This window comes from Dromiciops gliroides, chromosome 1, assembly GCF_019393635.1.
Source record: "Dromiciops gliroides isolate mDroGli1 chromosome 1, mDroGli1.pri, whole genome shotgun sequence".
NCBI lineage: Eukaryota > Metazoa > Chordata > Mammalia > Microbiotheria > Microbiotheriidae > Dromiciops > Dromiciops gliroides.
In genome coordinates this window covers 545,028,279-545,040,774 of record NC_057861.1, presented here as the reverse complement: position 1 = coordinate 545,040,774, position 12,496 = coordinate 545,028,279, and the positions used below count along the sequence as shown (strand labels likewise).

The 12,496-nt window shown below is 42.5% G+C and overlaps 1 protein-coding gene across 1 annotated transcript in view; it reads right to left on the bottom strand.

The window, feature by feature from the left end:
- Positions 1-12,496, bottom strand: part of DNAH3 (dynein axonemal heavy chain 3) — a 187,373-nt gene that overhangs the window by 119,645 nt on the left and 55,232 nt on the right. Inside the window, 3 exon segments of the mRNA XM_043975895.1 lie at positions 3,934-4,145; positions 7,567-7,711; positions 8,375-8,528. Coding sequence (XP_043831830.1) covers positions 3,934-4,145; positions 7,567-7,711; positions 8,375-8,528 — 511 coding nt within the window.

Here is a 12,496-nt window from a genome sequence, read left to right as displayed (position 1 = left end):
CCAAAGGGAGCTTCCACTCGAAGTTTGGCTCTCAAATATGCTCATGGAGGGGGACTTGGAGGAAAAGCAGGTCAGGCTGATTTCTAGGCTAGATAGGCCTTTTCTGAACTTTCTGAACTCCACATGTTCTGTCTTGACTAATATCTAATATAGTTTAATAAATGCTTAATGCCTAAAAATGGTGCTAAAGCTTCTAATTTATAAATAACAAATATATTAGAAACCCCAGCTAATTTTCCCCAAAGTTGGGACAGAAATAAGGCGACCACATATAGTTTTGCTTGCCACATATGCTTACAAGAAGGGCAGCTAGGTGATACAGAGGAAAGAGTTCTGAGCCTGGAGTCAGGAAGATTTATCTTCCTAAGTTCACATCTGGCTTAAGACACTAATTAGCCATGTGACCCTGGACAAGTTACTTAACCCTGTTGGCCTCAGTTTCCTCATATGAGCTAGGGAAGGAAATGACAAACCACTCCAGTATCTTTGCCAAGAAAACTCCAAATGGGGTCAGGAAGAGTTGGATACAACTGAAATGACTGAACAACAATAAAAAATGTCCCTTGCCTCTTTTTTTTTAAATTTAATTTTTGGGGGGTGGGGCAATGAGGGTTAAGTGACTTGCCCAAGGTCACACAGCTAGTAAATGTCAAGTGTCTGAGGCCCTATTTGAGCTCAGGTCCTCCTGAATCCAGGGCTGGTACTTTATCCACTGTGCCACCTAGCTGCCCCCAAAAATGTCTACAAGAAATTTATATTCTACTTAGGGGAAAACATGTGCCCAAATGATATATGGAAGCTATTAAAACTTAAAACTTGCATTAAGGCTTTAGTGACATATTGTACAATATCATCTTCATCATCGCCATAGCATCTACTATATGCCAGGCACTGTGTTGATCATACAAAGTAAAATATATACAAAGTAATTAGGGGGAGATGGTAGGGACGGGCAGGTGATCAGAGATGGATTCATTTAGAAAGTGACACGAACTGAATTTCAGATGAGATTTTCACCTTTCCTATTGTATGGTTTTCACCCCATGAGAAAACCAAGGCACCAGCTTCTAAGCAACATTGTTCTGTAATATTGTTCTCCTGAACTATGAGGCCCAAACCAACCATTTCTCTGCAGTATAATGTCAATATACGTGTGTGTATGTATATGTACATATGTACATATGTGTGTATATATATGCCTATATATACACACACGTGTGTGTGTGTGTGTGTGTGTGTGTGTTGTATATGTGAGATACCTAGAGGGAAAGGGAGAGAGGGAGAAAGTATAGCTATCACTTGATTACAACCCCACCTATAAAATGGATGGATTAAATTTAGTACTTGCCTAGGGCAAAATCAAGAAGTATGCAGAATTTGTCTGTGATGCCCTCCTTTCAGTGCCTTTTTTACTGCCTGCTCATCCCACCCGCCAGGCATCCAGGTGGCCTATCAGGGAGAATATCAGTTCTCTCCTCCCCCATGTTCCTCTGTGCCAGACATTCCACCATTCTGGTGGCTTAAGCATTTCCCTCTCTAGATCTCTCTTTCACAATATAAGTATCCCTTGAAGGTGCACTGCATTGTTATCAGTTAGTGACCCAGGCCTTAGGAGTCTTATATTCTTTCATCTTCTAGGACAATGACATTTCCCTCACAGTACTCATCTCCTCAGGGTTAGGCTCTCTGTGCCTTATAGAGGCATAGTTTAACTAAGCTGAGTAACTAAGGCAGGCTGATATACTTGGAAAAGAGTGGAGAGAGCCATGGGCTCACCTGTCTACCTTCCTTCCTGTCTTCCTTCCTGTCTTCCTTCCTGTCTTCCTTCCTGTCTTCCTTCCTGTCTTCCTTCCTGTCTTCCTTCCTTCCTTCCTTCCTTCCTTCCTTCCTTCCTTCCTTCCTTCCTTCCTTCCTTCCTTCCTTCCTTCCTTCCTTCCTTCCTTCCTTCCTTCCTTCCTTCCTTCTTCCCTTTCCTTCCTTCCTCCCTCCTTCCCTTTCCTTCCTTCCTTCCTTCCTTCCTTCCTTCCTTCCTTCCTTCCTTCCTTCCTTCCTTCCTTCCTTCTTCCCTTTCCTTCCTTCCTCCCTCCTTCCCTTTCCTTCCTTCCTTCCCTTTCCTTCCTTCCTTCCTCCCTCCTTCCCTTTCCTTCCTTCCTTCCTCCCTCCTTCCCTTTCCTTCCTTCCTTCCTTCCTTCCTTCCTTCCTTCCTTCCTTCCTTCCTTCCTTCCTTCCTTCCTTCCTTCCTTCCTTCCTTCCTTCCTTCCTTCCTTCTTTCCTTCCTTCTTCCTTCCTTCCTAGGTAATATGTAATATGTGTGCATTCTGACAGTGACTTTCAGGCCCAAATATCATCCCCACATTTGTAGCACATCCCATTACTGATTCCCATTGTGGTGATTCCAGGACAGCCAAGAACAGAGGATAACTCATGGTGGTCTATTAGGATCCTTTTCAAAACCCTCAAATCACAGCCTTTTCAGTACATAGGGTCAGTCCTCCAGAATGATCTTTCAAAGGACTTTTCAATCTAGTTCTTAGGGTCTATGATTCTAGCCACACAGTGAGATATATTTCAGTCTGTTTTCACACCACACATCACCCTCGCACTTGAGTGTATATAAAAATCCCAACTATTTTTAGGTAGAATATTTGTTATTCGTATTTATAGAATCCCAAGGTTGGAAAGAAAATCAAAAGAGGTTTTCCAATGGAGGGGTACAGTACTTAGGTACTTAGACCAATTCAAAAAGGTGATTATCTGGCTTCCTTTATGACAGCCTGGGCAGGCGCCTCAAGTCTAGGGAGCTAGAGGGCTAGTCTCCTTCATGGAGGAGTTTTCATTTGTATCTAAACTAATATCTCTCTGTTATTGAAGTCTCTCATTCCCAGGTTGGGCATTCTCTATATAGCCTTTATCTGAAAGGCAGCTCGGTATAGTAGATTGGGTGTGGACTATGGAGTCAGGAAGACTTGTGTTCAGATCCTAAGAAACACTAGATGGATGACTCTGCCTGGGTCAGTTATTCCATCTTAGTTAGCCTCAGTTTCCTTGTGAGTAAAATGGAGATTCTAATAGAATCCATCCCACAAGATTGGGAGCAAAGGAGATAATATATAAGTAACATGCTTTGCAAATATTAACATATACTATCTAGTAAGTATTATTATACTACTCTTTTCATCTATTTGGAAATGGTGACAAGGTCACTCATCAGTCTATGCCATGGCCCTAGTCTTGCATAGTGAGTGGTTTTGCAATCTTAAAAATTATTGAAGACCCCAAAGAGCTTTTGTTTATGTGGATTCTACTGATCAACCTTTATCATATTAGGAATTAAACCATTTTACTATTTTTATGAAAAGAGCTTAGTCTTTATGGATCCCTTGAAAGGGTTTTGGAAACACCCAGGCATCCCCAGACCACACTTTGAGAAACATTGCTCCTACATAGTCATCCCTAGTTGGCAAAATTACAAAGCTCAGCCTGGTTGATTATATTGCTCTCTCTGTTTTTTTTTTCCCCATGATGATTGGGAAGTGATAGCAGGGACAAGGGCAGCATGAGTTATGGAAAATACTCTTGCTCATCATCTGTTTCACGATCATCATCACCCCAATCTCCTCCTATCCCATGATCTCAAAGCCTCAGTAAGAGAAAAAGGAACTCCTTTCTAAAAAAGAAGTCTGGGAGGGGCAGCTAGGGGGCACAGTGGATAGAGCACTGGCCCTGGAGGCAGGAGGACCTGAATTCAAATTCAGCCTCAGACACTTAACACTTACTAGCTGTGTGACCCTGGGCAAGTCACTTAACCCCAATTGTTGCACAAAAATAAAAGTCTGGGGATCTCTGTTCCAAAAGGCTGCAAGAACTTTAGAAATTAGCATTAGGTTGAGGGGAGGAAGGCCACTAAATGCTAAGGAGGATTGTAGAAGGGACCTGTTTCCAGTGCCTGTCCTTCATCCCTTTATTGCAGGCAATAGCCAGGACAGGGAGATGCATCTTGAATTTGTCAATCTTGAATTTGACATTTTCTGCTACACGCTTGGGTCCGGGAAGGTCACTCAGAGTCTTGGTTAGTTTGTACATTGTCCTCCACATGTTGCCCACTTCTTCAGTGATTTCTTCAGCATTTAGTGTGTACAGAGGCCCTGCAAGGGTAGGGAAGGGGAGTTTCAGGTTATAGAAGTGTAAAGATATAAGGAAGGGAAGTTTCAGGTTATAGAGATACAAGTCACATGTTGTAAACCCCAATTCTTTGAACAATGCCTACCTCAGAAGGGAACAAAAATAATAACTATTTATAGGGACAGAGGGAACAGACCTATGATTCAGTTGGTATGGGAAACTGCCTCTATCAATGCTGGTCAGCCCCCTTCTCTGTAAATTAAAAGTCTTAGTTGTTTAGAGTACTGAAAAGTTAAGTAATCTGCAACCAGGTTCACAAAGCCACTATCTGTCACCAGAAGGACTTGCCTCTGACTGGTTATCTGCTACTATACCACATTCATTATATGACACTTGAAAGGTCACGAAGCACTATCCACCATGTCATTTGAGTCCCACAACAATTCTGTGATGTAGGTGTTACAGATATTATTATTCTCTTTTTATAGACGAGGTTAAGTGATTCATACAGAGCTAGTTCATCTCAGGCAGAATTTGAACCTAGCTCTTTCTGACTCCAATTCCAGGGCTCTATCTACTAAAGTATTTTTTTTTTTTTGCTGGGCAATGGGGGTTAAGTGACTTGCCCAGGGTCACATAGCTAGTAAGTGTCAAGTGTCTGAGGCCAGATTTGAACTCAGGTACTCCTGAATCCAGGGCCGGTGCTTTATCCACTGCGCCACCTAGCTGCCCCCTCTACTAAAGTATTTTAATTTCCTGTTCACTTATATTTTCCCTGTGCTTCAGCTATTCTTTAGTAGTACAGAAAAAAAATTCATCAACTAATAAACATTTATTAAGCATTTATTATTATCCAGGCATTGTGCTAAACACCAGGGATACAAAAAGAGGCAAAAGATAATCCTACCCCACAAAGAGCCTATGATCTAATGGAAAAGGTGTATAAATCCTTTCTAGTTTTAAGGGAGCAGTATCATTGAGCAGCTGATCATTTTCAGTGCTGCCAAGGGTTAATGCAGCTTCCAAAATGTGCCTCAGTCACAAGGAATTATCCTCCATAGATTTGCCCTGGGTCATATGGTGAATGCTAGTGAATGAAGAGGCAAGAAAGTAACCCTCTGCCTCTTAGTCCCAGGTTCTTTCTTTATTCTGGGCTGCAGAGCCACCACCTGAGGTTGGGTGGTGTTAAGGAACTGTGAAAAGATGTCCTCATAGAGATGGAAAATCACTATGCCTAGAATGACTGTTGCAAAATGAAAGTGTGTTCACTTTATTCTTTCTGTCTGTCATATCTGCCAGGGCAACGATGGCCCCATTCTGGAAACTTGAGTTTGCTCCTAAAGGAAAAGGCATCATCAGGGGGCAGCTAGGTGGCGCAGTGGATAAAGCACTAGCCCTGGATTCAAGAGGACCTGAGTTTAAATCCAATCTCAGACACTTGACACTTACTAGCAGTGTGACCCTGGGCAAGTCACTTAACCCCCATTGCCCTGCAAAAAAAAAAAAAAAGGCATCATCAGGTAATAGGAGCTTAACTAATAGCTGTGCTGGAACACAACCAATTCAATCTATAATGAAATGAGGAGTTGGATTAAAGTAGGGTTCCCCCTGCCACATTACTCATGTTTTGAGAAAAGAATCAGAACAAAAGGGAAAAACCAAAAGAAAGTAGAAACAAACACAAAAATGAACAAAAAAGTGAAAATAGTATGCTTCTATATGCATTCAGACTCCATGGTTCTTTCTCTGGATGTGGAGAGCATTTTCCTTTATGAATCTTGGGGAATTGTCTTGGATCAATGTATTAAAGCAGTGCTTCTTAACCGTCTGGCGAAGCCTATGGGTCCCTTCTCAGGGTATTGTTTTTAAATAATTGGAGGAAGTGCTTAATTTCAGTTAGAGGTGAGTAAAAATAAGGACATTAATTCATAGACCTCTCCAAATCTATCCACAGACACCCCACCCCCCCAACCTCAGAATCCCCAGACTAGATGGATCTCTAAGGTTATTTTTCAGCACCCCCAGAGAGGGGAAAGAAGGGAGGTAGATCAGGATAGGGGGATATTCGTATATCTTTAATCACATCTGACTGAAAGGGATCATTGAAGAGAAAGGATAGATGCCAATGGGTCTGAATAGACCCAGTTGGACTCTTGGTCGGAGTGAGGTTCACTCACAAACAAGCTCATTTATGCCTCTTACCAGAAATGCTGGTTTTGATTGGGCAAATGTGTTTCACTGGGGTGTGGGTAGTTTACAGGTTGACTCTAGGTATGGAAATTTAGCATAATGGAGTGTGATACAGTGGAGAGAACACTAGACACAGGGAAAGAGAGGCCCGGGCTCAGGTTCTGACTCAAGACACTAGTTGGACAAGTCACTTAAATCTCAGTTCCTTCATCTGTACAATAAGGAGGGGCAATCTATGACATTTACCAGGTAGTGTAGTGGCTATGGCTAGAATGTTGGATTTAGGGTCAGAAAGACCTGAGTTCAGATATTTATTAGCTGTGTGACCTTGAGCAAGTCATTTAATATCTCTGAATCTCTGTTTCCTCATCTGTAAAATGAAGATAAAAAATAGCACTTACAGGACAGGGTGGTTGTGAGGATCACATAAGATAATATATGTAAAGCACTCTGCAAATCTTAAAGGTATGTAAAAAATGCCATGTATGTGGGATTTGGAGTCAGAGGTCCTGGGTTAAAATCTGGCTCTACTGCCTGCTTGCTACCTGTGTGACCTTGGGCAATTCACATCATGTCTTTGAGACTCATTTTCCTCATCTATAAAAATGAGTGGCTTAGAATAGATAATTCCTAAGGTCTTTAAAACTCTAAATACTATGATCCTGAAGGTAGGGGTGTGTGTGTGTGTGTGTGTGTGTGTGTGTGTGTGCGCACATTTATATTTATTTCATAACAAGAGTTGATGGAACCCTTCTCCTTTCTGCCACCTGCTTTTCTGAGTCATCATTCTACCTGCCTGGCTTCTGAAGGATCAGGCTGAGGCAGTTACCCTAATTTGTGATAACCTGGAAATAGTCCTACTCTCTCCACCCTAGTCTCTCAGTCTCAATCTCTTTCTTACTCTCTCTGTCTGTCTGTCTCTGTCTGTCTCTCTGTCCACCTCTGTTTTTCTCTGTTTCTCTCAGTCTGTCTCTGTCTTTCTGTATGCCTCTGTCTTTTGCTCTCTGTCTCTCTATCTGTCTCTCTCTCTGGGTCTCTGTCTATCTTTGTCTCCCTGTCTCTGTCTGTCTATCTCTCTTTCTTTTTCTGTCTCTCTGTCTGTCTCTCTGTCTCTCTCTGTTTCTGCCACCCTGACTTTCTGTCTCTCTCTCTCTCTCTCTCTCTCTGGGTCTCTGTCTCTCTCTCTGTTGCCTCTTTTTCTCCTCCCTCTCCTCATCTTCCAGATCTGTCCATTTCAGTATCACTTGTCCTCACCATTCATCCACTCCTCTGATTTGGTGAAGAAGTTATAAGCTGTCATCCAGAGCTGTTCAAAAGGCACTTTGTTGGTCATCACCACCTGCAGAAGGGGGAACTTACTCTTCTCCTTTTCTAATAGCTCCTCCTCTTTGTTGATTGCCTGTGAAAAGTAAACAACACTATCAACCATTTGACCATCAATGTCCTCTTCCCAGACTCCTAAATCACCTGGTCCTGCCTCAGCCTAGAGGCTTCCAGTGGCTGGGTGCTCTGATATTCTGCACATCAAAATCCACAGTCTCTCACTTTCCCCCTAGAGAGATCTAGAGAGCTTAGATCTAGAATTGGAAGAGGCAACCAGGGTCATCTCATCCAACCCCCTCATGTTACAGATGAGGAAACTGAGGCCCAGAGAAGTTAAGTAACTTATCTAAAGTCACAAGGGTAATAAGCATCATGTGGACTCTTCACCCCTTCTTGAGGCAGAGTCACAATTCCAACTTTAATTTTTTTTTAAGGGGCAACACGGGTGTTAAGTGACTTGCCCAGGGTCACACAGCTAGTAAGTGTCAAGTGTCTGAGACTGGATTTGAACTCAGGTCCTCCTGAATCCAGGGCCGGTGCTTTATCCACTGCGCCACCTAGCTGCCCCCACAGTTCCAACTTTTAATCATGACAGTGACAGGTACCAGAAAACACAAGAAGTCATTTAACCGGTTCTGGATTGCAAGTAGTAATATCTATGTGAGCAACAAAGTACTTTTAAGAGCCTCGGTTCTCTTCTCACCAGTGCCCTTCCCTCCCATATCACCACATCACAAACCTCAAATTCCATTAGTGCCATTTCCAGGTTTCTAGTCAACTCATTAAGTTTTTCAACATTGTTCTTCATTTCCTCCATGTTGATCACTTCCTTCTTCCTAAAGCTCTCCACTTCCTTGGAGTAGTTCTCAAGTCTCCCCTCAAATTCAGCACACCTGAATCAAAGACAACCCCAGTCATCGACCCAGTTTCATATCAGTACAGTTTTTCTATATTGAAACCATAGTTTCTGTATCAGTAAAATGTGGAATTCAAAATGTGGCTTAATCCTCTCACAGGATTATTGTGAAGATAAAATGAAATCATTTGTGTTTAATCAATGCTAAATATGTAAAGTCATATAGAAATGTAAAAGGAACGTTTGGCACAATGGATAGAGAGTCACCCTTGGAGTGAGGAAGGCTGGGGGTCAGCAGCTGCCTCTGGCACTTATAGGATGGGTGACCCTTTCTGTGTTCTAGCTAGTAATGTCAGACTCAAGTACAAACGAGTTCACTACATGAGGATCCCTGAAGGACAGATTGACTTAGAAAACCTCTTATTTTTTGTTTGTTTTTCATTTTTTTGTGGGGCAATGAGGGTTAAGTGACTTGCCCAGAATCACACAGCTAGTAAGTGTCAAGTGTCCAAGGCCAGATTTGAACTCAGGTCCTCCTGAATCCTAGGCTGGTGCTTTATCCACTGTGCCACCTAGCTGCCCCCAGAAAACCTCTTATTAACATTATCTGGGTTCTACTGTGGGCAGCAGAGGAAATGGTACCAGGCCTAGAGTTGGGAAGACTCATCTTGCTGAGTTCAAATATAGCTTCAGACACTTACTAGCTGTGTGACCTTTGGCAAGTTACTTCGCCCTAAATTGGGTCACAAAGAGTCCAACACGACTGAACAACATGTTTATCGTCAATCAACAATTATTTATTCATCCCAATTATTTTAAATGAGAAATAATTCTAGGGGAATCTCTTACTGTGCTTCTAGGATCAGAGCATATCACAGGGATTTATGCCCATAGCCCTAGGCAAAAGGGCTGGGTACGTCTCTCAGATGCCAGGCTTCTCCTTCAGATTCTGACAAGTAGGTTCCAATCTTTAGGGACAACACCCCTGACAGGTATGCTTAGATCCCAAGCACAACAAAACCCACAGATGAATGAGTGCCATGCAGGGAGTGGTGTTAGGATCCAAAGTCTACCCTCAGAAATGTTTAATACTCATCAAGCTATCATGTCACTACTGCTGAGTGCTGTTAAATATTCAGTTCAATTTGGTGTACATGTATACCTGCCCATAATGAGCAAGGCATTGTGTTAGACCCTGGGGATTCAAATATAAAGAGGAAAACGTTCATTTGTAGTTCTTGAGTTGGAAGGGATCCCAGAGGCCTAAACCCAGAACCCCTCTCCTTTTACAGATGAAGAAATGGAAGACTAGGGAGGTTAGGCATTTCCCCAAGGTCAGGAGAGTTTAAAAGAGAGAGCTGGGCAGGGTTTAAACCTAACTCTGGGGCTTCTTTCACTGTCTTATGCTTCCCCCAAGTTCTGGTTGTTTTTTGTTGTTGTTTTGTTGTTGTTTTGTTGTTTTGTTTTGTGAGGCAATTGGGGTTAAGTGACTTGCACAGGGTCACACAGCTAGTTAAGTGTCAAGTGTCTAAGGCTGGATTTGAACTCAGATCCTTCTGAATCCAAGGCTGGTGTTCTATCCACTGCGCCACCTAGCTACCCCCCCCAAGTTCTGTTTTTAAGTTCTGTTCTATAAGATGGGGCTGAGGTGGGGCATATAATAGGAACACAGATAAATATAATGGGAGGTAGGGAATGATAGGCAACTGGGTGGTGCAATGGATAAAGTACAGGGCCTGGTATCAGGAAGACCTGAGTTCAAATCCAGCCTCATACATTTACTAGCTGTGTGACCCTGGAGAAGGAAATGGCAAACCACTCCAGTATCTTTGTCAAGAAAACCCCAAATGGTGTTCAGAAGAGTCAGACAAAACTGGAAAAAAAATGACTGAATAACAGCAACAGGAAATGAATAATAAAGGCAAAAGAAACATCCAAAATGTTTCAGAACTACTTGAATCCTGGAGAAGTACCTGATGGGAGGACTGAAAGAAGATAAGAAATCTGAAAGGTAAAGGTGAGGAAGGAATTGATTCTAGTCTGTGAGAGTGTGTAAATTATTCAGAGAGAGGGAGGATATGTCCATGGGACTGGGGAACTTTAGCTGAAACATAGTATGGATGAAGGGGAGTGATGTGAATTAAGGCTGTGGAAGACCTGAAATGTTAAGACTATAGAGTTTGTATTTTTTTTAATAGACAATATGGAGCCATAGGAGATGTTTGAGTAGGGGAGTGAAGTGGTCAAATCTATGCCTTGGGAAGAATTGGGGGTGGGGGGCGGGCAGTTGTACAAAGGAAGGAAAATCTATCTATTAGTACCAATATTCTCCTGGTCATGCAAGGTGATTAAGAATCAAAACTAGGAAGAATTAAAATTATGGCTCACCCAAAGGACAATGAAGAAAGAGATGGGGGGCACTAGGTGGCACAGTGGATAAAGCACCAGCCCTGGATTCAGGAAGACCTGAGTTCAAATCCAGCCTCAGACACTTGACACTATCTGTATGACCCTGGGCAAGTCACTTAACCCTCATTGCCCCACAAAAAAAGAAAAAGATGGCAGAGTTTATATACAATAGACTGGAGCATATGACTAGCAAAGAACTGCCCATAAGATGAGACACACAAAAAATAATTTAAAAGATCTATTTCCAAAAAAGGGTATCAGATATACAGGACATATGCTGCACTGGGACCTTGATAGTGTTGAGCCATCCTCTGATGGCACCCAGCCTCCATGGAAAACTTATGGGGGATATAGACATGAGTCCCATAAGGTAAGGAGGCATGAATTTGTACCATTGGAGGGAACAGTCTCTGAAGGGATCAACAATTCATTGTTGTATTGAAGATGGAATGGAGAATAGCAAGGATGGAGACAGGTAGATCAGTTAGGAAGCTTTTGCAATAGTACAGAGATGGGATGTTGCGGTTCTCAACTGAGAGTGTGGCAGAATGAACAGAGAGAAGAGATGGATAACGGGGCTTTTGTGGAGCTAGGCTCTATGAGACCTGGGGATTGATTAGATATTCATGGTAAGAATGAAGGAAAGATCAAGATGCGTCTAAGGTTATGAACCTGGGTGACTGGGAGGATGGTGGTGCCCTTTACAGGAATAGTGAAGTTTGGAGGAGGAGCAGAGTGAGAAGGAAAGATGATGAGTTCCATTTTGGGTATGGTGAATTTGTGGGACTGGTGGGATCTCCAGGGGGAAATGATCAGTGGCAGTTGGAGAACTGGGACTAGAGTTCAGGAAAGGAGTTAGGGTTGTATATATAGACTTGGGAGTCATTTCTTTTTTTTTTTGGCGGGGCAATGGGGGTTAAGTGACTTGCCCAGGGTCACACAGCTAGTAACTGTCAAGTGTCTGAGGCCGGATTTGAACTCAGGTACTCCTGAGTCCAGGACCGGTGCTTTATCCACTGCGCCACCTAGCTGCCCCGGGAGTCATTTCTGTAGGGTAAGCCATGAAGGAGAATGAGATCACTGAGGGATAGTGTGACCAGAAGAAAGGAAGAGAAGAGCCAGGAAGGAGCCTCTTCTACTTGGGGGATGGGAGATGGATGATGATACTGCAAAAAAGAATGAGAAGAGACATCCGGGCATGAGCGAATAGTGTCATGGAAGCTAAAGAGTATAAATATATTCAGGAGGAGGGGGTCTAGACTAATAGCTAATATTTATATAATACTTTAAGGTTTGCAAAGTGCTTTACAAATATTATCTCATTTGACCTTCACAACTATTCTGTCAAGTTAGGTGTTATTATTTCTGTTTTGCAGATGAAGAAACTGAGGCAGACTGGTTAAGTGTCTTTCTAGTAGTGTTTAAACAAGAACTTGAATTCAAGTTTTCTTGACTACAGGTCTGTTGCTTTACCCACCATACCACCTTGCTCCTTTATGTGAATGTTAACGGAGTATTATTGGTTTTTTTTGTTTTTGTTTTTTTTGTTTTTTGTGGTGCAATGAGGGTTAAGTGACTTGCCCAGGGTCACACAGC